At 38.7% G+C, this 24,560-nt stretch overlaps 2 protein-coding genes across 5 annotated transcripts in view; both read left to right on the top strand.

The window, feature by feature from the left end:
* The window catches only part of CSDE1 (cold shock domain containing E1), a 37,122-nt gene extending 24,539 nt beyond the window's left edge, over positions 1 to 12,583 (top strand). For all 3 annotated transcript variants that reach the window (XM_024764917.1, XM_024764915.1, XM_024764916.1), the window contains 10 exons: positions 1,563 to 1,703; positions 1,789 to 1,953; positions 3,235 to 3,342; positions 3,953 to 4,128; positions 4,947 to 5,059; positions 6,060 to 6,179; positions 9,020 to 9,198; positions 10,052 to 10,215; positions 10,780 to 10,912; positions 11,282 to 12,583. In XM_024764917.1, the coding sequence (XP_024620685.1) occupies positions 1,563 to 1,703; positions 1,789 to 1,953; positions 3,235 to 3,342; positions 3,953 to 4,128; positions 4,947 to 5,059; positions 6,060 to 6,179; positions 9,020 to 9,198; positions 10,052 to 10,215; positions 10,780 to 10,912; positions 11,282 to 11,329 (1,347 nt within the window). In that variant the 3' untranslated portion in view covers positions 11,330 to 12,583. The remainder of the gene's footprint in view (positions 1 to 1,562; positions 1,704 to 1,788; positions 1,954 to 3,234; positions 3,343 to 3,952; positions 4,129 to 4,946; positions 5,060 to 6,059; positions 6,180 to 9,019; positions 9,199 to 10,051; positions 10,216 to 10,779; positions 10,913 to 11,281) is intronic.
* A 145-nt stretch (positions 12,584 to 12,728) lies between these two features.
* Positions 12,729 to 22,785, top strand: NRAS (NRAS proto-oncogene, GTPase). Of its 2 annotated transcripts, none has more exons than XM_024764918.1 (7): positions 12,729 to 12,840; positions 13,324 to 13,451; positions 15,499 to 15,677; positions 17,966 to 18,125; positions 18,692 to 18,815; positions 19,128 to 19,169; positions 19,277 to 22,785. In XM_024764918.1, exons 2-5 carry the CDS (start codon positions 13,341 to 13,343, stop codon positions 18,809 to 18,811), a joined length of 570 nt encoding a protein of 189 aa, XP_024620686.1. In that variant the 5' UTR covers positions 12,729 to 12,840; positions 13,324 to 13,340; the 3' UTR covers positions 18,812 to 18,815; positions 19,128 to 19,169; positions 19,277 to 22,785. The 2 variants fall into 2 exon arrangements, with proteins under 2 accessions (XP_024620686.1, XP_024620688.1); XM_024764920.1 differs by having other exon boundaries at positions 19,259 to 19,898.
* The last annotated feature ends 1,775 nt before the right edge of the window (positions 22,786 to 24,560 follow it).

Below are 24,560 nucleotides of genomic sequence, written 5' to 3'. Positions count from 1 at the left end.
AAAAAAAAAAAAAAAAAAAAAAAAAATCTGGAGAGGATGATTTCTAAGGTCTTTTGAGAGTCAGTGATTCTCTGGCCCTTAAATATGAAGACTGAGAAGATTTAAGTTCATCATTGTAGAAAGTAGATCTTTCCAGACTGTTCATAAAATGTTTAGTAAACAGTAGGTTAAACAAAGTAGGTTTTGTTTCTTTCGTTTTTACAGCAGGACTTTGCAAATTCTTCTTAGTGAATATATGCCTGGAAATGATATATGCCAGAATTGTTGCTGAAACATATTTTAAAAGTTCCGTTTTCGTGAATTAACTTTATCAGATGTAATTTACATTTGCTTCTGTTTGGAGTCATAACATCTACAATATATCTCAGTGTTGTCAGTAGAACTGGATACATTCAATGAAAATTTAAGTTTCTTGAAACTTTTTAACTGTTAGGAGAACTGATCTTGTTTGACACTTGCTATATGCTTTAAACTTTAATGCGTGTTTAGTTTCTTAGATCTATTTTGCTTTACACTATGGAGTACATTGTTGAATAGCTTGCTTACCATCAGGATATAGCAAGGATTAGATGTCAGAGTATTGTTTAGGCTATATTCAAAACTGATTATAGAATAATCATCTCGGGCTTCCCTGGTGGCGCAATGGTTGAGAGAGTTAGCCTGCCGATGCAGGGGACATGGGTTCGTGCCCCAGTCCGGGAAGATCCCACATGCCGCCGAGCAGCTGGGCCCGTGAGCCATGGCGGCTGAGCCTGCACGTCCAGAGCCTGTGCTCCGCAACGGGAGAGGCCACAACAGTGAGAGGCCCACGTACCGCAAAAAAAAAATAATAATAATAATCATCTCTGTAATATGTAAATATGTAAGTCATTGGTGGGTTGATAATTATATTTTAGTAAGTATTTGAGTACTTGCCATGTGCCAGTTAGTCTGGATATAATGCCCTTACAGAGCTGATGATTTAGTATGAAGGAAAAAAACATGAGTATAGAACTTCATTTATTTTATTTTTCAAACCTAAATCTGAAGTCCTCCTGCGCCTAAACTCAGAAATTTTTGAGGTAGAGATTAGAGAGTTGCCTTTTGTTGACTTCTGAGGTATTTGGCTTATTCTGTAGATTTTTAATTTCTGGAAGTTACAGTGTCATAAAGCTTGGGCATTATTTGGAATCCTGGTTTTTGCCACTTAATAGCTGTGTGCTTTGGGAAAATTGCTTAACCTCTTTCAACCTCAGTTTCCTCTTCTTGTAAAACAATATTTTTCACGGAATTGAAAATTAAATGGAATATGTTGTACGCATTTACTTCAAAAATGATAATTTTTCTAGTGCGTATTGGCCAAGAAGTAGCATCTGGGAAGTCTCAGGCAATTGCTTAGAGATTAATTTACTTTATTAAAATCAATGAGTTCGTATTTAAGTGGAAAAATTAAAATGTGGGTACAAAATTTGGCTGTTTAATACAGAGAATTCCTAATGAATTTAACTTGACGATACTTCCAAACTTGAATGTTGTTGTCTTGACAATCCGCACAGCCAGTGAAAGTATTGTTTTGGTTTCAGGGTGTAATTGCTGCCATGAGAGATGGTTTTGGTTTCATCAAATGTGTGGATCGTGATGCTCGTATGTTCTTCCACTTCAGTGAAATTCTGGATGGGAACCAGCTCCATATTGCAGATGAAGTAGAGTTTACTGTGGTTCCTGTGAGTAGTTTTTGAGAAAAGTATGGGAGGTTTTCTTGATCCTTCCTTTTTTGGTTTTAAAGTTACTTTTGTTTATCATTTGTAGGATATGCTCTCTGCCCAAAGAAATCATGCTATTAGGATTAAAAAACTTCCCAAGGGCACGGTTTCGTTCCACTCCCATTCAGATCATCGTTTTCTGGGCACCGTAGAAAAAGAAGCCACTTTTTCCAATCCTAAAACCACTAGCCCAAATAAAGGCAAAGAAAAGGTAAGTGTTAATCAAAATGATTTTTGCAGTTCTTTATTCCTCTTCTGCTTAAAGGCAACCACTGTCCACACAATAATGGAGTATTGTCTCTTTCAGAATTCCCTGTAATACTAACAGTGAACTAACCTAAAGCAGGGTTTTTAATCTCATCAATATTAACATTTTAGGGGGCTACCCTGGTGGCACAGTGGTTGAGAGTCCACCTGCCGTTGCAGGGGACACGGGTTCGTGCCCCAGTCCGGGAGACTCCCACATGCCGCGGAGCGGCTAGGCCCATGAGCCATGGCCGCTAAGCCTGTGCGTCCAGAGCCTTTGCTCTGCAACGGGAGAGGCCACAGCAGTGGGAGGCCCGCGTACCGCAAAAAAAAAAAAAAAAATTAACATTTTGAGCTGGATAATTCTTTGAGTGGGAGGGGGTGGGGAGCTGTTCTTTGCATTTGGGGATGTTTAGCAGCATCCCTGGCCCACTAGAGGTCAGTATCTCTCCTTCTTTCCATGTATAACAGCCAGACATGTCTCCAGAATCTGTCAAATGTCCCCTGATCACCCCCAGTTTAGCATCACTCATCTAAAATGATAGTACTTGTCATCCAAGCAATTTAAAACTTCGACATTTTGGTAGACTCAGTTCACACATTTGAACTCCATTTATTGAAAAATCCACTAAATCTGTAAATATGAAGCTATCCCTAAGATGACGTCTGCTCTTAAGTAAATAACAAGAATTGTATAGAAACAGGTGATTCAAACAATACTAAATACTGCTATAAAAGGTCAATGAGAGAGCTTTGGCAAAAATTCTAAACTGGCAGGATCTGGGATGGTTTCACTAAGGCATTGACATTTAATAGGTGGAGGTAAATGAGGAAAGGATATTCCTCACTGAATAGAGGTACAGATGAGAAAAAGTCAGGGTTTCTTTATAAAACACTAATTAGTTTGACAGGAAGATAGGGCTTCTTTTTTTGGCGGGGGGTGATTGTTGATTGGCCGTGAACACTATAGAATAGGCATGTTGTCAGTAAGCGTTCCCTCCTCAACATTAAAATTAGGTTAAGACTTTAAGACCAAATTAGGCAGACTGAGTCAGCCCTGGGTTAAAAGGCAAGACCATCTATTATTCATAGGAAAAATACATATTTTAGAGAACCCTAGATAGGAAATTTCTACAACTGTACCAGTGCTTTGGCTCAGGAGTCTGTAATAATTGCAGTTGTGCTTATATTGGTTTTTTGGTGGTGGTTCTTGATTCTTTTCATTGTTTTCTGACTATTTCTTTAGGAGGCTGAGGATGGTATTATTGCTTATGATGATTGTGGGGTGAAATTGACTATTGCTTTTCAAGCCAAGGATGTGGAAGGATCTAATTCTCCTCAGATAGGAGACAAGGCAAGATAATTCTGTTTATTTGAGAGAGGGGGGAGGGTTAAAGGTTATCATCTTCATCATAAATCCTGAAAAATGTTTTCTTTAAGTTTTATCAAGTTTTGCTAACATTCTTTTGTGCTTACAAGCTTAATATATGAACATCTTCCTATTTAAAAGCAGCTTATTCAATAAGAACAGGGTCTAGCAAGCTTTTTGTTAAAGCTTTTTGAGGAGTTAGTATTTAAGCATTAGATATGTCAAAAGCAATTACCTTATATAAAATTAATAATATTGGTAAGAAAGTTAAAACAGTCACTGAAGCATTATCAAAATAAAACCACGCCAAAGGTTTTTATATTGCTATTCATTTTTGTCATACTTAATATGTCTGGTTTTCCAGTTGACGTCCTTTAGAGAAATTAAGAATCTATAAGGAATACACACTGGAGAGCAAAACTTGATCCTTATGAAAAGTGGAATGAGAAGTAGAAGTGATAGTTCTGGTGAATATCTGTTCCATCAGAGTATTTATAAAAAGGATATTTAGAGTGGAAAGCAAGGTCTGGGGGAGTTGTCATTTCCACTTGGCGTGAAATGACATGATATTAATGAGCATCGTTATTTTTCACAGGTTGAATTTAGTATTAGTGACAAACAGAGGCCTGGACAGCAGATTGCAACTTGTGTGCGACTCTTAGGTCGTAATTCCAACTCCAAGAGGCTCTTGGGTTATGTGGCAACTTTGAAGGATAATTTTGGATTTATTGAAACAGCCAATCATGATAAGGAAATCTTTTTCCATTACAGGTGAGGAATGCCTTCTAGGAACTTAGAGCTTACAATCCATAATCCATTCTTTGGTTTTGGAGTCAAAAACATTAGTATTGGGTAGTTATGTATTTTTTAATCTCAGATTTCATATTGGTGAAATTTTGGCAATATATAAAGTTAACCGTCTACCTCTATATAGAAAGCAAGCGGTCAAAAGATACAGAAAGACCTATACCTGCTTTGAACATTGGATAGGAGCCTTTGTGCTTCAGTAAAAGAATACAGTTTTGGGCTTCCCTGGTGGCGCAGTGGTTGAGAGTCCACCTGCCGATGCAGGGGACACGGGTTCGTGCCCCGGTCCGGGAAGATCCCACATGCCGCAGAATGGCTGGGCCCGTGAGCCATGGCCGCTGAGCCTGCGCGTCCGGAGCCTGTGCTCTGCAACGCGAGAGGCCCGCGTACCGCAAAAAAAAAGCTTTAAAAGATATAGTTTTATGTGTTGCTACCAGAGAGTTGTATATTTCATTTGGTGTTATAGTATAGTGGTTAAGAGCATAGGCTCTTAGAACCGTGCAGTTCCAGTTTGAATCCAGGCTCTGCTACTTAGTACCTGTGTAAGTTTTATCGAATGAAAATAACCTCCTGTCATCTTAGTTTCATTATCTTGAAGCTGAGGATAATGGTACCTCTTCATAGGATGTTTCTGAAGATTACATGAGTCAGTGCTTAAAACAGTATCCAGCTTAAGTAAGCACACCATGAATATTATAATAGAATAAATAAAGGGTATTTGCTACTGTTGATGTTTGTGGTAAATACTTTTTCAAATGTCATTTCCTTTCCCTCCCCTGCAGTGAGTTCTCTGGTGATGTTGATAGCCTGGAACTGGGGGACATGGTCGAGTACAGCTTGTCCAAAGGAAAAGGCAACAAAGTCAGTGCAGAAAAAGTGAACAAAACACACTCAGGTAATGAATTGTGACTTCCGATTATTAAGCCTATGTTTTGGGTAGGGAGGGTGAGGGGTAGGGTAGGAGAGGGAGAGAAAAGCCTACTGTTGTAGATCAGTGTTTCTCCAGGTATGATCCCCAGATCCAGCAGCATCACCTGGCTACTTGTTAGAAATACAAGTTGTCTGACCCCACCCCAGACCTACCAAAACTTTGGAGATGGGCAGTCTGTTTTAACAAATCCTTCAGGTGGTTCTGATGAACACTGAAGTTTGAGAACCATTGTTCTAGATTTTCTAGGTCATTTGCTTTGAGTTTATTATCAGTTCAATATCTCTTTTTAAAAATAACCCCAAGATAATAAATCTCCATGGGATTGGGGGAGGAGGCATTCCTCTAGAAGACGGTTTTGGAGAAGAATGAGTTTAAATGTGAAGAATAATGGCAACTTAAGGAAATCGTTGCTATTTAGGGTCTTTGACTTTTAAAAGGCCTACAACTTACTTTTTTGGCTTTCGTGTAAACTCACCAAATAATACTTTTTCTTGGTGTTATTCTAGAGAAATGGGAGCTAAGAACATTCATTCAGTTTAATAAATGTTTTAGAAACTGGGGGTACAGCAGTGAAGAAATATGACAGATTGGCAAAAAAGATGAGTGAAATATCGGATATAGTATGTTCAGAAAGATACTAAGATAAAATAAATTGGGGAAGTATATAAGTATTGGAGTTAGCAATACTTGTAGAGACCAAGGAAGGCCTCACTAAAAAGGTGATATTTGGTCATGTGGAAAAGGTGAGAGAGCAAGACATGTTTAAATATGTATACTTATTAAGTCTTTAAACATCTTTATTTTAATAGTAGTATAGAAGTATTGCATTTCAGGACTGGCAGGCAACCAGCCAACCCTCTGTTAACGTTTGTTCTGTTAATGTTCGCTTTTTTTTTTTTGGTCCTATGCAATAGAGTTTAAATAAAATTGTTGAGGGAGAGGTATACATGCTTTTGTTTTGTAGTGAATGGCATTACTGAGGAAGCTGATCCCACCATCTACTCTGGTAAAGTCATTCGCCCCTTGAGGAGTGTCGATCCAACACAGACTGAGTACCAAGGAATGATTGAGATCATGGACGAAGGTAAGAGCATCGCTATCAGATTGTTTTGAAATTTGCCTTACCTTCAGATGAGTGCGTCGAAGATTTTAAAATATGGTAGGGTGGCAGTTATTTTCAAATTCCTAAAAACTGAATCAAGGAAAAGTGATTTTATTCCCACAATACTTGGTTTTTATTTTTTATATCCCTTGGAAATGAGATCAGCTTGGGTTTATGTTGTGAACAAATGACTGCTGTGGAGCATATGGCTGATATGTGAGCTACTAACGCTGAGTTATATTGAAATAGACTGAGAACAAAATCTCACACTAAAAATATGCATTTAATGTTTGATAATCAGACATTCAAGTTGGCTGGGTTTAGTACAACTTTGCAGTTTTCCTCTGTTATTCACTGGTTATTTACATCAGATTAACACAATTTCCTAGTAACTGTTCAATTCTATAAACATTTTTGCCTCCTGTAAAAGTTTACTGTATCTGTTACTTAATAGCCAGGGTTCCATGGGGATCCTACTACTTTTCTCTAGATCAAGGCCCCCTACGTTTTCATTTCCTGCCTTTTTCTCCCCATCTTTGACAACTCCCTGAGTCCTGGTGTCATCCCTTACCCCAAACAATTAACGCCAGAAAGACCAACTTTGTGCATAAAATAAGTTTGCAGTAGAAATGTTAGTAGGGAACACTGGATGATTAATACAGCAGAATTACCATAATGATGGGGTTGATGAGAGGATTTGAAATTCTAACCAAAGATGATAGCTTGGCTCACAAAGGAAATAAATCTTGTGTCATCTAGGAGTCATAGGAGAACATAAAGTGGGGAAGAGAAGGTCATTTGAGAGAAGGAAGTGAGCCTTGATGAACGTTCCTTTACTACATGAGGTTCTTAGAAATTTCTGTTTTTAATAGAATCAGTACCCTAATACACACATCTCCAAATATGAATTGACTTTGTAGCAAGTCAGTCTTAAACTAATGCCATGGTGACACCATATCCTTAAAAGGGCCACGAGGGTATGGGCAACTAACTTAAACTCGTGAGGTAATATCAAAGTGCCCCATTTCCTCCTCTGTATCATGCACCCTTTTATTTACTTTTGCATTCCCATCCCCCAATCCACTTAATTCTTCAACACTGGCTATTTGATAGTCTAAAAGCAAGGTTTTGTGGAAAAGGAAACTTTCCTGAAATCTCTAAGCCTAGAGTTTTCTGCGACTAGAAAGGTCACTTTTCCCCACTTGGTGATGAGAACAGCTCTTTTATTTAGGAATACAGCTAACCCAATATAAGACCATGGGTTTTAGAGCCCGACAGACCTAGATCTGAATACCAGCTCTTCCACTTCTAGCTGTACAACCTAAGTCAAATTAATTAAATCTTTACTAGCTTAGTTTCTTTGGGTTTTTTTTTTTTAATTTATCTTATTTTTGGCTGCTTTGGGTCTTCCTTGCTGCACGCGGGCTTTCTCTAGAGGAGGCAAGCGGGGGCTACTCTTTGTTCGGTGCACGAGCTTCTCATAGTGGTGGCTTCTCTTTGAGGAGCATGGGCTCTAGGCACATGGGCTTCAGTAGTTGCAGCTCATGGGCTCTAGAGCGCAGGCTCAGTAGTTGTGGCACATGGGCTTAGTTGTTCCATGGCATGTGGAATCTTCCCGGACCAGGGCTTGAACTCGTGTCTCCTACATTGGCAGGCGGATTCTTAACCACTGGGCCACCAGGGAAGCCCCAGTTTCTTCATTTTTAAAATGAGGATAATATCTTCAAACTCAGAATATTCTATAAAGATTAAATATGCATCAGTATAAGTGTTTAATAAATAGTGGTTACTGCTAGTACCACTAAGTCAGTCTAGCTGTCTTTAGTATTTCTGCATGACTTGATCTATTGGAAATCTCTCCTCAAAGTTTTTAGGTCCCGTAAGTTTGAGAAGAAAATCTTCACTTACCCCCTATAATCATCAAGAGAACGGTTAAAAGCATTCCCAGTTTTGAAGCTTCGTCTTCCATCTAATGTTTTTCCCCTCTTTTCCACCTTCATTGATTCAGTGAATTCACCATCCAGCGGAACTGATAGGCATCTGGATGGACTCTTTGGCCTGGTTTTTATCCATAGCCTGCACTGACCTCCAGCCAACTTTTTACTCTGGGGCAGAGCTCAGCAAATAAGATAGCTCGTTTTTATAAATAAAGTTTTGTTGAAACACAACCAAGACTGTTTACATACTGTCTTTGATTGCTTTCTCACTGCAACAGCAAAGTTGAGTCATCATGACAGAGACAGGATCCTACAAGACTAAAATATTTACTATCTGGCCCTTTAAGAAAAAGTATGATGGGCCCTGATCTAGAAGAAAGGTAACTGTAGGTTTGAGGGAGCCACAATCAGAACAAAGAAAGGAGGTGGAATGCCAAGAAATGATTTATCTATTTTGCGTTTTTGCCTATGCCTGGCTTGTTTAATGCCCAGTCGGGTATGGATCAGAAATGTGTTTGACTGGCTCATATTGTGAACTTGGGAAGAAGATAATCCAGTGGATCATGTTAGCAACCCATAGAGCTTTTTAAAAGCTCAAAGGTAATGAGATTGTGAGTGCTAGTGTTATTTTTTTTTCCCCCATAAATGTGGTTTAAAACTGTTCATTAGCTAGTAAGGTGATAATGAGTTACAAGTTCTCATTTGTTTTTGTGGTAGTATTTAGCATTCAGGATTTTATTGGAGCTTTAAAGTAGAATTTCTTAGGTATAAAAAAAGTCTTCCTAGTGAATATATTTTTAGCAAATTAAAAATTCATTAGGACCATCAGCAGAGGGCTGTCATGAAATATTAGCTTTTAGACTTTATACCTGTTTCTCCTTACAGGGGATATGAAAGGTGAGGTCTATCCATTTGGCATAGTTGGGATGGCCAACAAAGGGGATTGCCTACAGAAAGGGGAGAGCGTCAAGTTCCAGTTGTGTGTCTTGGGCCAAAATGCACAGACTATGGCCTACAACATCACACCCCTGCGTAGGGCCACAGTGGAGTGTGTGAAAGATCAGGTAAGTGGTTATATCTCTTGATCTGAATTTGATCCTTTTATGAGTTGGTAACCAAATAGTAACCAAAACCTTGAAAATTTTTCAGCCCAGGGGGAACCATCAACATTGATTTGGTTTTTATTTCCACTTTACCCCCCTTTTCAGTGATTTGAAGTAGCTTATTAAAAACACAGAGAAAACCACATGGAAAGAAAAAACGGCAATAGTAGCAAAAGGATAGTATTAATGGCTAACACAATGGGGAAAATAAGTTTGGAGTGAGATTTCCAGAATAGAAAGACTATAATGTTTTTCATACTTGAGCTCAGAACTTCTTTTTACAGACCACACAAAGAAAGAAACCATGTGTAGAAGTGTTCATAAAATAAGCTTTGGGCAAAAAAACTATTCCTGGTACTTAAATCTCAAGGAAATCTCTCTGAGTCCTCAGAGAGGACATTTTTTGGTATCAGTACAGTGACTAACATTTTATATGGCTGTTTCTAATAATACCATAACCCAGCTTAATAATTTTGGAAGGTATCAAAACAATGCATATGTTCAAGTAACAGCTTCCTAATGATTTTGCTTAATTCAAAAGCGTAGTTCATACAATATATGTAGGCACAAGGTAACCTTTCTTTGTTTCTCAGGCTATGATAGAGTGGATGGCAGTGGTTTCAAAGATACATTTCTTCCCTGACAAGTTTTGCAGACCCATATGCTGTTGTTATAGCCCAGGCAGCGAGCATCAGCACTGACGCCACATTTTATAAACCCTACTAGCTAGGGGCAAATTGTGCTTCATTCAAAGTCAGTTTCTTTTCCCTGCTGTGTGGTATGTCTTTTTTATGCTGTCTTTTTAAAATTTCAGTTTGGCTTCATTAACTATGAAGTAGGAGATAGCAAGAAGCTCTTTTTCCATGTGAAAGAAGTTCAGGATGGCATTGAGCTACAGGCAGGAGATGAGGTGGAATTCTCAGTGATTTTTAATCAGCGCACTGGCAAGTGCAGTGCTTGTAATGTTTGGCGAGTCTGGTGAGTTCTTTGTTGTTGTTGATTAGTAACCTCCCTGGACTGTCTCTTTCATAATCTCTGCTTTATCATATTTTTTCACTTTTCCATCACTGCTTTTTTTTTAATCCTCTTCTGCCACTTTCTGGTTATTTCTTCATTGTCTAAATTTTGTAGTTTAGCATTTCTGGCACTATGTTTTTGTTTTGTTTTAATAACAAAATAGCATGAGAGGAGCTGGGAGTCTCTGGAAATATTTCTTCATATTTTCCTTTTCTAATGTTTTTCCGTACCTGCTACATTGTTTTATGTGTCTGTGGAACTGGTTTTCTGGTTGCAGACCAGTCTAGGGATGACCCTCACCCAAATGATTCTTCCAGCTCCTAAGCAGTAATAAACATTGAGTTCAGAATAAAAACATAAACTTGTCTGCCCTGTCTTGCTAGTTAGTTAGTTGGCTAGGTGAGGCAAGAGTCTCCCTTCATTAAAACTGAGTCATTTGGGTAGTTAGGTAGAAGACACACTCCTCTGCATGTACTTTTCTTCCCACCAAGTGTTGCTTCTTCTCACCTATTGACTTTGTTACAGCGAGGGCCCCAAGGCTGTTGCAGCTCCACGACCTGATAGGTTGGTCAATCGCTTGAAGAACATCACCCTGGATGATGCCAGTGCTCCTCGCCTAATGGTTCTTCGTCAGCCAAGGGGACCAGATAACTCAATGGTATGAGGGCATACGAGGTTTTGGGCGAATGGGGGCAACTGATAGACTAGCATACTACTTGAGAACCTATTTTAGCAGAACTCAAAGAGCTTACTTTTACCAAGGTGCTTCAGTATTGCTGTCATAACTAGTTAGCATCCCTGCACATTGGTTCAGCCCCTAACGTTATGGTTGCTTACAGTAAGAGGAACATTTCTTGGTGTTCCTGATACTTTGAACATAGTTTAGGAAGGCTTACTATAGATTTCCTCCTCTGCAAAAGAATTGGTGGTGATTGAGAGTAATGCTTTGGTAGTCCCTTTTGGAATTGTGAATGTACAATGATTGTCATACATCCAGGTCATTAACTGCAATTTTATTTCCTCACAGGGATTTGGTGCCGAAAGAAAGATCCGTCAAGCTGGTGTCATTGACTAACCACATCCACAAAGCACATCATTAATCCACTATGATCAAGTTGGGGGGATTCTGGTGAAGGGTTCTGAATATCTCCCTCTTCATCCCTCCCAAAATCTGGAATACTTATTCTATTGAGCTGTTACACCAGTTTTAACACCTTCCTCGTGTTATGTTTAAAAAAATAAATAAATTTAAGAAAACCATTTTAAAATTATGCACAGTTGCAGCCTGGAAAACTTAAGGTGGCGCCTTATAGAATCAATTTTAGGAGCTTTATTTGGTGCATTTAACGCAACTGGTAATTGCAAAATCCACTTCTGCCTGTGTAAGTGAAAAATATAGACTGTTACCTTGTTGGCCCTATGAAATTCTGCACTTGATACTTAGTATATCTACTCTACCTTCATTACTTTTGGCAAGATGTTCTGCCTTAGGACTCAGTTGCATTCTTTTTCCTTTTCTGTTCATTATGCTTTAATTCTGAGGACCATATGATAGTAGAATATATTAAAAATTACAAAAATTTGTATAGGCAAACCAGTTCTTTAAGTTGATGGCCAAATGTTAAAATGTTATTTTTCATATCATTTATAATCTTATCACAGTCCACTTAATGAAGTTTGGTTAGATTTCAGTGAAAATTATCTTCCAGGGTAGTTCCCCCCCCCCCGAATGGGGGTTGTACCACAATTAGTATATATGGTGCAGAATTTCATGCAAATGAGGTGTGCCAGCAGTGTGATAATTTAAACGTATTTAAAGAAAAACAAAAGGATGAATGCACAAACTTGCTGCTGCTTAGATCACTGCAGCTTCTAGGACCCAGTTTCATTTACTGATTTCAAAACAAAACAAAAACAAACAAAAAATAATAAAAAAGTTGTGCCTGAAATGAATCTTGTTTTTTTTATAAGTAGCCGCCTGGTTCCTGTGTCCTGTAAAAAGTACAGGCACTTGACCCTTGGTGTAGCTTCTGTTCGGCTTTATATCATGGGAAAGGATTGGTCTGATTTCTTGGCCCTCATCTTGAATTGGCCACGTACAGGGTCCCTGGCCAGTGGACTGAAGGCTTTGTCTAAGATGACAAGGGTCAGCTCAGGGGATGTGGGGGAGGGTGTTTTATCTTCCCCGTTGTCGTTTGAGGTTTTGATCTTCTCTGGGTAAAGAGGCCATTTATCTTTGTAAACACGTTAACACTTTTGCTTTCTCCAGTTTTCTGTTAATGGCGAAAGAATGGAAGCGAATAAAGTTTTACTGATTTTTGAGACACTAGCACCTAGCGCTTTCATTATTAAAACGTCCTGTATGGGAGGGGCGGGTCTGGGTGCGGCCTGCCGCGTGACTCCTGGGTCGGAGGCCCACGTGGCCGGGGCGGGGACTCCGGCGCCTGGGGCGCCGACTGATTGCGTAGCGGGCGGGGCCGGAAGTGCCGCTCCCTGGTGGGGGCTGTTCATGGCGGTTCCGGGGTCTCCAACATTTTTCCCGGTTGTGGTCCAAATCTGTCCGAAGCGGAGGCAGTGGAGCTTGAGGTAAGGCCCTGGCGTGTGTAGCGTTCGACTTTGGAGCATGCTGATGACTCCTTGTTGCCAGGAATCGAGCGGAATCTACGAGCTGGAGACAAAGGCCCTGGGCGGGGGGTCCTTCGTTTTGAGCCCTACGGCGGAGCTCTTTGGAGACAGGCGGGATAGAGAGAAGGGGAGACGGTCTGGATGCCGCCCCCCAGAGCTCAGAAGATTTAAAGGAGTAGGGAGGGGGGTTTTCTTTACCTTAGGCTGAGGGCGGGGCCCAAGGGCTATTGAAAAATAGACGAGGGTGGGGGTAGCTAGAAGACTAGTCCACAGTAACCTGCAAGTATTTTTGCACTCCTGAATCACTTTGAGAACCAAGTGGCGATGAACGTGTACGGAACCAATACATTTCAGACTCTGGTTTTAGTTACTGTTGATTACAGAAAGCTTTGAAGTACTGTAGATGTGGTTCGACAGTTAACCCTAATTGCTGCTTTCCCACAGGTTCTTGCTGGTGTGAAATGACTGAGTACAAACTGGTGGTGGTTGGAGCAGGTGGTGTTGGGAAAAGCGCACTGACAATCCAGCTGATCCAGAACCACTTTGTAGATGAATATGATCCCACCATAGAGGTGAGGCCCAGAGGCAGTCTGCTGACCATACCTCTCTCTTTCGGTTTACTCTTAACCCATTCCCTTTCCCATACCTTTCACCTACTCCTTAGCTAAAGGAATAATCAGGAGAGAAAACAAAAGTTATTTTGGGCACTGTGTTCAGTAATACAATAAAGCTTTACCTGTTTTTGGAGAAGAGTTCACTTTTATTAGCTACTGATGATTTTCTAAAAAGTTTACAGTTTTTAACAGTTTTGAAAACGGTTACAAACTCAGTGTTGGACTCATTTAGTTTCTCCACATATGACAGCTCCGTTAAAAAGAAACACAGGTCATAGAATACCTGAATGATAGCAGGATGGAGATAAAGGATTCAGAGATCTGAGTGTTTCTTAGCCACTTGAAGCAGCTGAGACTGTGGGTTGGGGAAGAAAGAGCATGAGATTTTGAGTCACTGTGCCTAGGAATACAGTCCCTGTTTGCAGTTAGTTATATGATAGTGAGCAAATCACTTTTCTCATCTATTAAATTACCATAAACCTGTCTTGCCTGACACCCAGGGGATGTTGTGAAAAATCAACATACGTTAAATTTTTGTGGATGCTAACGCACTGTGTAATTATCACTTATTTAAAGTTTCTGTTGTTTTTGTGGGAGTTCATGTTATAGATTGGCTTCAGTAAATGTCATCTAAAGTCCTTTAAGTAAAGAGTTTGTAATCTTATTCAGTTTAGAAATGTCTAACTCTAGAGTTTATTTTAATCCACACCCTGGTCTTCGTACCACCCAGCCATTGAGTGTTTAATGCAAGCTAACTCTAATATAGCCATTATTAAAAATTAGTCATCAGTCCTTGGCAAAGTTTTATTTTAGGCTTACCAGCTTTAGTATTAATGGTTAGAACATTTTGTTATTTTTCAGAGTTTTATTTGTTTTATTTGTTTGCGAGGTAATTTACATAAGGTATATAAATCTTACATCTATAGCTCAGTGGCTTTAAATTTATGTACACTTATGTAACCGCCGCATAGATAAAAATATAGACTATTTCCAATGCCCAAGAGAGTTCTCTCATGCCCCTTTCTAGTCAGTAAACCCCCCTATCCTGCCAGGAAATGACCACTTCTCTGACTTCTATTATCATAAATTAGTTTGACTAAAACCTATCTTTATCATTTTAATTTTGTTTATTTCCTCAGAACACTCATACATTTGACCCTATTTCATGCTTTAAGCAAATTTGGACAATGTGAATTCTATGTTAATTTGAAAGTATATTACAGTCCCGCAATGGTGTGAGTTACAGAGGCGCTGTTCAATGCAAATGGGCTGGCAAACTATGTTGCATACTGTTTCTGGAGCCAGATCTTTACTAAGTGTGATGAGGTTATTTTCTTTGAACTGAATTCCCAGAACATAAATATTAAAATACAAGTAAAATTTTTGCCTTAGAGTCAAATTGAATTTTTTTTTCAATATGATCTATGCATGTCTATCTTCCCAAGGAATTAATGTAGCTATACCACGTTTGGAACCTTTAGGAATTTGATTCAGGAATATTCCCCAGAAGTACAGTCTGTCATGATGAGAAAAATATTTTGATATTATAACCTTGTCTGAAATAAAAGGTATTTGTGTATTTAATCATAAACACAAAAGATAGTGCATCCTGGGCCAAGTTATAATTGGTGGAGGTATGTTTAGAATTGTAAATGGACAATAAACAACTCAAAGAAGTACAGTTCATACTTCAGTGAACGTAATCTCTAGTCTAAGTGCGGTAGAACTGTCTTTTCAATTACCATGTTTTCTTCATCTTTTCCAGGAACAGAGTGACCACATTTTCCTTTCTATAGGCATATCTCATTTGGGGCTTTTTTCCTAGGGTGACATTAAGTACTTTCTGTTTGTGATTATATATCAGCAGTTTGAGGGACAAACCAAAGAGACAGAATTGGACTTGGTTAGGAGCTTATTTAACCTTAGCAATAGCATTGCATTCCCTGTGATTTTTAATAAAAATGGAATCTCCCTCTCTCCCTGCCCCCCCCCCTCCACACCCCAGGATTCTTACCGAAAACAGGTGGTTATAGATGGTGAAACCTGTCTGTTGGACATACTGGATACAGCTGGACAAGAGGAGTACAGTGCCATGAGAGACCAATACATGAGGACAGGCGAAGGCTTCCTTTGTGTATTTGCCATCAATAATAGCAAATCATTTGCAGATATTAACCTCTACAGGTACTAGGAGCATTGTTTTTTCTGAAAGGATGATCTTTAAGTGTGTTCTGAAGTTTTGGGGTGAGAATGAGGATACCACACTAGGGAAGATGCAATTTTTTCATTATGAAAAGAATTGCTTTTAGGTTGTGACATTGAGAATCTGGGGTTATTACTGAAAGTTAATACGGGAGTTTATTTTATATAAGCTAGTATGTCTAGAATGCCTGATAATACATAAATGAAGCTTGCTTGCTAATGGGAGTGATTCAGAACTAGAGGTGTTTTGAGAGACCACAGAGAGGAAAACACCTCTGAGAAACATTCTTCAGTAAGTAATAGAGAAGATAGCGGGAAGAAACAAATGGGGGGAGGGGGGTTAGATAAAGATGAAAGCAAGGCAAAGGGAGGTTAGATAAAGATGGTCTTTCTCCACAGAACCTTAAAGTTTCAAAGCTCAGTTGGACCATAAAAATTCTAATACAACATTCTTATTTTACAGAAACAAAGTTCAGAAGGTGGTTTGTTAGGTTTTCATAGTCATGATTATTACTCATAGCAGAGCCAGGACCAAAAACCCAGGGCTCCTTTTTCTTAGCCCTGTGTTCTTTAGGCAGAATAATATAATGGTTAAGAATACAGACTCTGCCTGGGTTGAAACTTGGCTCCATCATCTCTTAGCCATGGAACTTTGGGGCAAACTACTAAATCGCTGGGCCTCAGTTTCCTTATCTATAATGTGGAGATGGTAGTACCTACCAAGAGTTGCTCTGAAAATTAAACGAGTTAATAAATATGTGAATCACTCAGAGCAGTGTTCAGCACAGAGTAAATGCTACACAAGCGTTCTGCCTATAGCCTGAGTCTTGGCGTATGCTCCATCCATATGACGATATTGACTCTCAGAAACAAACTAGTCTAAAACTGGTTTTCTTCCCCTAAACCTGCTCTCCTTTCCATTTTCTCTCTGCAGTTAATAGCAGCACTTAATAAAATGCTTAGCACTTGGCAAGCACTAAAAAACTATTTGCTGAATTTCTAGAAATCGTTTTTCTCCTTAGATTGTCTTATATTATCCCTTCACATAGGTTACCGCCATCACACCAAAGCTCAGTTCTGCAGATAGCCAGTGAAATGCATTTCAAGTACATGACTTTGTATGTAATCCCAGGGTAGAGTCTAGAGCAATGCTGTGCAGTATGGTAACCACAAACCACATGTGGTTTCAATTTAAATTCGTTAAAATTGGGCTTCCCTGGTGGTGCAGTGGTTGAGAGTCTGCCTCCCAGTGCAGGGGACATGGGTTCAAGCCCTGATCTGGGAAGATCCCACAGGCCGTGGAGCAGCTAAACCTGTGTGCCACAACTACTGAGCCTGTGTGCCACACTACTGAAGCCCGTGCATCCAGAGCCTGTGCTCCACAACAAGAGAAGCCACTGCAATGAGAAGCCCGCACAGCACAGCAAAGAGTAGCCCCTGCTCGCCACAGCAACAAAGAAAAGCCTGCGCACAGCAACGAAGACCCAACACAGCCAAAAATAAATAAATTCATTAAAATTAAACAACTTAAAAATCAGTTCGTCGGCCCCATTAGCAACTGACTTTTCAGGTGTTCAGTAGCTTCATATGACTAGCATATATAGTTGGACAGTGCAGCTAGAGAACATTTCCATCATCATAATAAGTCCTATTGGACAGGGTTGATCAAGAGAATCTGGAACAGTAGTTTCCGAACTGCTGTGTGGTATGTCTTACTTGTCATTGAAGAGAGAACTGTCAGTTGGGAGTTCCAAATCCTTTAGTCCCCTGTTAATAGGAGCAGTTCTGGTGTTTCCTATTTTATACCTTGGACTTCCAGCTATAATTCGCTTGAAGAAAATGTTTGGACACCACGCATCTAGAGAAGTGGATAGACTGTCTTTCATTAAATACTGTCACTCTCAAGGGAGCTTCAAAAAGTTATTTGGAAGCAGTAAGATTTACTTTTTATACTTCAGACCTTAACCTAGAATGTGATTTCGAGTTGCTGTTTAACTCCAGAGCCAAGCTTTTTGGAGAATCAAGGAGCCTAACAGGGACATGTGTCAAGATAGAAGGTGAACTGGTACTTGGCTTCCCTGCGGCTGTTGCATCAAGCCTACACCAGTCTTCTTAGTATGCAAGGCCTTTTATAAGTAGAAAAAAAGTGAAACTCAGTATAGAAGCTAATAGGGCTAGGTGAAATTTGCTAGATTTTCTTTTTTTCCCTAGCTGTTTATTCCTTCCTAAACGTTTATTCTTCTGTTATGATAACATATTCCCTTTTTTAGGGAACAGATTAAGCGTGTAAAAGACTCAGATGATGTACCTATGGTGCTAGTAGGAAACAAGTGTGATTTGCCAACAAGGACAGTTGACACAAAACAAGCCCATGAACTGGCCAAGAGTTATGGGATTCCATTCATTGAAACCTCAGCCAAGACCAGACAGGTATAGTACAGCTTTTAGCAACTGGCAAGGGTTTATTTAAGGCAGAAAAGTTTGATTGATTTGACTCTTCACTAGAGACGTGATCCACATTCTTTGCTGTTTTGGATTTTTTTAATACTGTTCTATTTTTTTAATCTTCAGTTTAAACCCAAAATGAATTTATTAATATTCAAGTGTGGTTTCTTTTTTACTCATGCAAGTTAACATGCACAAATATTTCTAAAATGAAGACCCTTGATTAAAGATACTTAAAACATTAGTCCTTCATCCATCAACACCAGCTACTATTTAAGGCATAGGCCCTCCTGAATGGAATCTTTAGATCTGGTAGTTCTGTATGTCCCATGTTATCCATCTTCCTTTACGTAAATGTTATCTTTGCAGAAAGTGCTATTGTATATCATCCTGCCAACGTGACTCAATAGGAATGCTGAATCAGCCTATTTGATCAGCTAATAATTTAATAATTGCAATTTTAAATCCACATAAAGAAGTACAAATGAGAGAGAACTTACAACTTGGGTTGTGTCTGTTAAGCTGTCTTTATCATTTTCTCTCTTTTATAGGGTGTTGAAGATGCCTTTTACACACTGGTAAGAGAAATACGTCAGTACCGAATGAAAAAACTCAACAGCAGTGATGATGGGACTCAAGGTTGTATGGGATTGCCATGTGTAGTGATGTAACAAGGTGAGCATGTGGTCTCTTGACATAATTATAAACATTATTTAGGCAATTTGGAGGAGTGTTGCTATTATCTTTTCTGTGTTGCTATTTAACAGAGTTTCTGCTCGCTTACAACTATAAAATAAAGAACTTTCCTTATGGCACCCTTTCTGAGAGTACCACAGCCTAAACTGTTTTTAAAACATTTAATTATTTTACAGACTGTTAAATTTTCAATAATATTAGAAATTAGAAGACATTGTTTATGAAATGTATTACCAGGAGCTTGAAGGATCACTACATGATGATGACATGGTGTGTATTCTTTTCTCATAGATACTTTTAAAGTTCTAGCATCAGAAAAGAGCCACCGTCAAGGTAGGACGGGTTTGGAAACGAATGTATTATCATTTATGTTGATTTGGTAACCTTGTCTTTCTAATACTCTCTACGTACCATTTATACAGATTCCATCTTTATTTCAGCTGCACTGACACCTTGGTCCTGACTTCCCTGGAGGAGAAGTATTGCTGTTGCTATCTTCAGTCTCACAAAGAAGCTCCTGCGATTTCCCCAACTCTCAGTAGATCAGTATAATATTCTCTATTTGAGAAGTTCTCAGAGTAACTACCTCCTCACTTGGTTGTCTGACCAGAGAAATGAACCTCTTGTTACTCCCAGTATTTCTCCACCCTGGGTTCTCCCCGAGCACACACAAACCAACCTCCACCACCCCAGGTTTTTCATCTGAAAAGCAATTAATGCTCTGAAACAGAGAACCAAACTGTAGAAACATGAAATTCTGTAGAAAACAATGTCTTGAGCTCTGAAGTAGCAACTGCTGGTGATTTTTTTTTCCTTTTTACTGTTGAACTTGGAACTATGTTGGTTTTTGGAGAAATGTCATAAATTACTGTTTTGCTGAGAATATAGTTAATGTTGCTGTTTGGTTTGTTTGTAATGTTATCAGCTATATTCTATAAACTGGCATCTGCTCTGTATTCAGAAATACAAAAGTGAATACTGACTTTTTTGAGTCTATCCTCGTCTTCTCGACTTTCTTGTAATTAAATCTGACTTTCACAATGAAGTGCCTTTTTCCTGGAAGCGGTTTGTAGACTTCCTTTACAATACTTCAGTGGAATAGATGTCTTAGAAACTGTTGTACATGAAAGTGATTGTGTGAGATGTGTCTGTGACCCGTCTAGCTTAGAGGGAAAGCTATACCAATATGATAGCAGATGCCATTTCTTACGTGTATGAAGTTGATTTTCTAGAGACCTGTTTTGGGGCTCTCCCAAGAGAAAGGTGAGACTATAAATGATTAGGAATAATTTTGCTTACTTTTTACCTATTCTCCACTTTTTTTTTTGTTTTGGTAGTTTACTGCCTGCAAAATGTATATAATTTGTTTCTTCTAGCTTACTGATAATCTAATGTTCAATGAACTTCCATTCATATTTAAATTTGGGTCATAGCAGAAAGTCTATATTTGCAGGTGTTCAAAATTATAAAATTAGATGCAGGTTTATTTAATAGCTGTGATCAATGATTCTCAAGCCTCAAATATGTTAATAGGCAAATTTTCACTGCATATCATGGTAATTATTCATGTATATAATTGCCCTCAGTCCCCTTCTCACCCCATCCCCTGTCCTTCACCCCATAGCAGTGGCTTGATTATTTCAGTTGAGTAAAGCGTGGTGCTAATAGACCAGGGTCACAGTTTCAAAACTTCAGTGAGCCAGTTAGCATCACAGAGAGAGAAATTCTTCCACATTTGCTCATTGCACCATTAATTCCAGCTAGTAGTTTTGCCAGATGCATGTGGTTAGTCCTGCAAGGAGAGAAGAGGTCAGTTAGCACAAATTCTTAACCATGACCGGAAAAACTTGTTATCCTGAGAAGGGTCAGCTTAGAAGTCTTTATAAATAAAGGATCTAGACTCTGTTTTTAGCTACATGGAAACCAAATTAAGCCAATATTTTTTCTCATGTTTTTGAGAATGAGGATACCTCAGATCAAAATTTTTAAAATTTTCTTTATTCATAATGTTCTTTGAGGGTTTAAAACGGGATGTTGATTAATTAGTCTGGGCATACCAGATAAGCTGATGAGTTTGTTCTTGTTCTGAACAAGAAGTAGCCTTTGGATTGGAATTGCTGTTTGAGAAGGGAATAGAGAATATAATTAATAGTTATGAGGATTTGGAGGCTTGGCTTTTCCATTTGCAGATAATATCCTGATAAGTCTAATGAGTAATAGACTTGGATAACTTTTGATGAAAGAATACTTCCAAAACGACCACTTCCTGTTCTCGTCTTCTAATGTGTAAATACTTACTGAGGTCCTCTTCTAATATGAATTTTCACTTATTAAGCAAATTTCACATTGCCTTGAAATGAATTCGGAAGAGAAGAAAAAAACATAATGTACCCAGAGAATGAAAAACCCAGAGTTGTGCTCCTTCGTGTTAATTCTGAGAGCTTTCACAGTCCACGCCGGTAAACAGAAGCTCTCTGCCACTTTGCTTCTGCTCCTCTTGGAGCATTGCTCTCATTTTCTTGAGGATAGATGGAGACTTGTCACCTCAGTTGTCATTGTCTTCCTCTTCTTCTTTTGTCTATGTGACTGACTGTGTGATTCTTATGAATGTCAAATTGGGGGGAAAAAATAACTCATTTTAGACTCTTGTGCCCATTACCCTCGTATGTTTGTATCTTTTAGTTTTCTCAAGTATGTTCTAAGCACAGAAGTATCTAAATGGGGCCAAAATTCAGACTTGAAAATGTTCTTTTAATAGCTTCTTAAAGAGTCACACTTTGGTATGAATTTTGGCACAGTAGAGTGACAAACTGACAGTTAAAACGCTGAATAACTTCAGTTAGTGTGGTATCAGATAGTTTTTAGAATATGTTTGTGATTGCTGAAAACAATTACAGTTTACCTCAAAATCTGGAAGTCTCTTTCCCCAAGTTAAGTGCCTGGCCAGCTGTCATAAATTACATATTACTTTATGTCTGTTTGTTTCTTAAAGGTTGTACATTCAAGATTGTGAAAATAAGGTGTTCTGTATGAAGGCTGCCATGCCTGTGTGTAAATGAATCTGTTGAGTGCTGTATTTGCTCCAACAGCTTACTATAGAATGCTACTTGGTCATATCGTACTTATTACAGTTTTCACTTCAGGAGTGTAATAGGTAAAATTATCCTTAATCTGTATTGTAGTGGGCCCCATGTTTAGTCTTTCATCATCCTTTAAACTGCTGTGAATTTTTTGTCTTGACTTGAAAGCAAGGATAGAGAAACACTTTAAAGATAGTCTGGTTGTTTTCCATTCCGGAATTTGTGAGCATAGTCATGTTTTGCTTTACATTTACAGTCATGAACTCTTAAGCTGGCAGCTACAACCAAGAACCAAAAGAGGGTGCATTCTGCTTCTTGTAATTCATCTCTGCTAATAAATTATAAGAAGCAAGGATAATTAAATTAGAGAAAGTATTTAATTTGGGTGGTTTCTATAAACAAGAGACTATAATTCTTGTACATTATTTTCATCTTTGCTGTTTCTTTAAGAAACCTAATGTGCCACGAAATTATTTTAAGGTGTTTCTTATAAGAATTGTTTTTAAAGTGTTCTTGTTATCAGAGTAATTGTAGATATATTTCAAAATATAACTGGTAATTTTTAAAGGCCTGAGTACTGACCTAAGAAGCAATTGTATGAATTCTCTGGAGGCAAGGGAGGATCTCAGTGGAAGTTGTATGACTTTTATATTTCTGTGCCATTAAATATAGGTAAAAAATGTCAATTGTGCAGTTCTGCTGTTTAAACAGGAACTATTGGCCTCCTTGGCCCTAAATGAAAGGGCTGATATTTTAAGTTGACTATTTTATTGTAAATTAATCCATTCTAATTTTTAAAACTTTGGTTGAATATTTTTCTTGTTAAATGTTTGAAAAATAAAAACTGGAAGTTCTTTGCTTAGTCATAATTGCTTTTACCACTGATTGCCTTTATTGAAAGTTAATATTTAATTCAGACTTTTGGATGTGACATTTGGACAATATTGGAAGATCTGAGTTCCTCATTTTGTCTCAGTATAAAATATGTCAGAGCCTGCTTTATTATGTCGGGGTGATTCAAAGCTGTATGGCAGATTCTCACACATTAACATGAAGTGCTAAAAACTACCATTGGATCTTTTGGTCTATTTTTGTACTACTCTACAGTCTACCAGTCTTGGTGTAGGTTTGAGAGTGTAAGTCTAGGAACCAGAGAACATGGGCTCCAACTATAATTTTACTACTCTAGCCAATAGTTTCCTCATTTTGCAAAATAGGGAAGTTGAAATAGGATATCTCAGATTTCCCAGTCCTAATTAAGGAGATATAAAAGAATGATTTCAAACCTAGGCTTTTTCTTTTTTTATTTTTATAATTATTTATTTATTTTTGGCTGCATTGGGTCTTCGTTGCTGCGTGCGGGCCTTTCTCTAGTTGCAGCGAGCAGGGGCTGCTCTTCGTTGTGGTGCGCGGGATTCTCATTGCGGTGGCTTCTCTTGCAGAGCACGGCCTCTAGGCGCGCGGGCTTCAGTAGTTGTGGCTCACGGGCTCTAGAGCGCAGGCTCAGTAGTTGTGGCACACGGGCTTAGTTGCTCCGCAGCGAGTGGTATCTTCCCGGACCAGGGCTCGAACCCTTGTCCCCCTGCATTGGCAGGCGGATTCTTAACCACTGCGCCACCAGGGAAGCCCAAACCTAGGCTTTTTCAGTCAACACTGGAATATTGTGATTATGAGGACCTTGATTCATTCTACCAAAGACATCAATTTTTTTTTCACTTTTTTCTTAAAAAGGGCAGAAATGTGGATCATTAGTATTTGACTGAATTAAGCTTAAGGAAACCAAATTTAAGCAACAGGATACTGTTTCTAGCTACTAGGATGAGTGTAAATATTTTAGATTGTAAAATGTACATGAAAAACAGAATTATGGACTGGTGTATCTAAAACAGATTTCCTCCTAAGTTGGTCACCTATGCCTCACATCAGATCTTTTGTTCTTCTAATATTTGACACCCTGATAACTGAGAAAGAGGAAAGGAGGAAAGGATATTATCTTACTGATGATAGCTGCTGTTCCGCTTGGCAAGATGAAGCTATAGAAAGACAAACAATGGAAAAGTAGCTAAGGAAACTTGTTTACTTGGAATATGAGGGGACCTCCTATGCATCTCTGTGCTATTAAGGTTTCTGTTCTCAGAACAAGCAATTCTCAAGGTCATTAAGAGGCCAACAGAATCGCATGAGTTGTTTGATATCCATAAATACATGTAAAGGGGCCAAGAGTTCGTGCTAGTGATCATTTTGCAAAACCACTTAGGACACATTTCAGATTATGTCCAGCTCCATGACTTGAGAGCACAGAGAAGCAGTGTCCAGTATCCAAAGGGGAAGGGTATGGTTTGTAATGCTTTCAGTATAACCCTGGGCAATGAAATGTGGTCCTATACCTTAATAAAAGAAAACTGGAACTCTAGGAACATCTGAAATACAGATAATAAATACCCTTTGCAGTGCCAAAAGGAACATCAAAGGTTCAGCTTCAGGAACTGGGAGTAAACCTAGTGAATTAATCATTCTTATCTGGAGACATTGTATTCATGACTGACTTTGCGCTTGCACCAAAATAGTCTGCTTATTAACCTATAGTGGGGAGGAGGGAGATGTTCTTTTTCAACTTAATGTTTAATCTCTTCTTAAAACTAGT

This window comes from Neophocaena asiaeorientalis, unplaced genomic scaffold, assembly GCF_003031525.2.
Source record: "Neophocaena asiaeorientalis asiaeorientalis breed wild unplaced genomic scaffold, Neophocaena_asiaeorientalis_V1.1 scaffold62, whole genome shotgun sequence".
Classification (NCBI taxonomy): Eukaryota; Metazoa; Chordata; class Mammalia; order Artiodactyla; family Phocoenidae; genus Neophocaena; species Neophocaena asiaeorientalis.
Note: the sequence above shows the minus strand (reverse complement) of the source record. Positions and strands in the feature narration are given on the sequence as shown.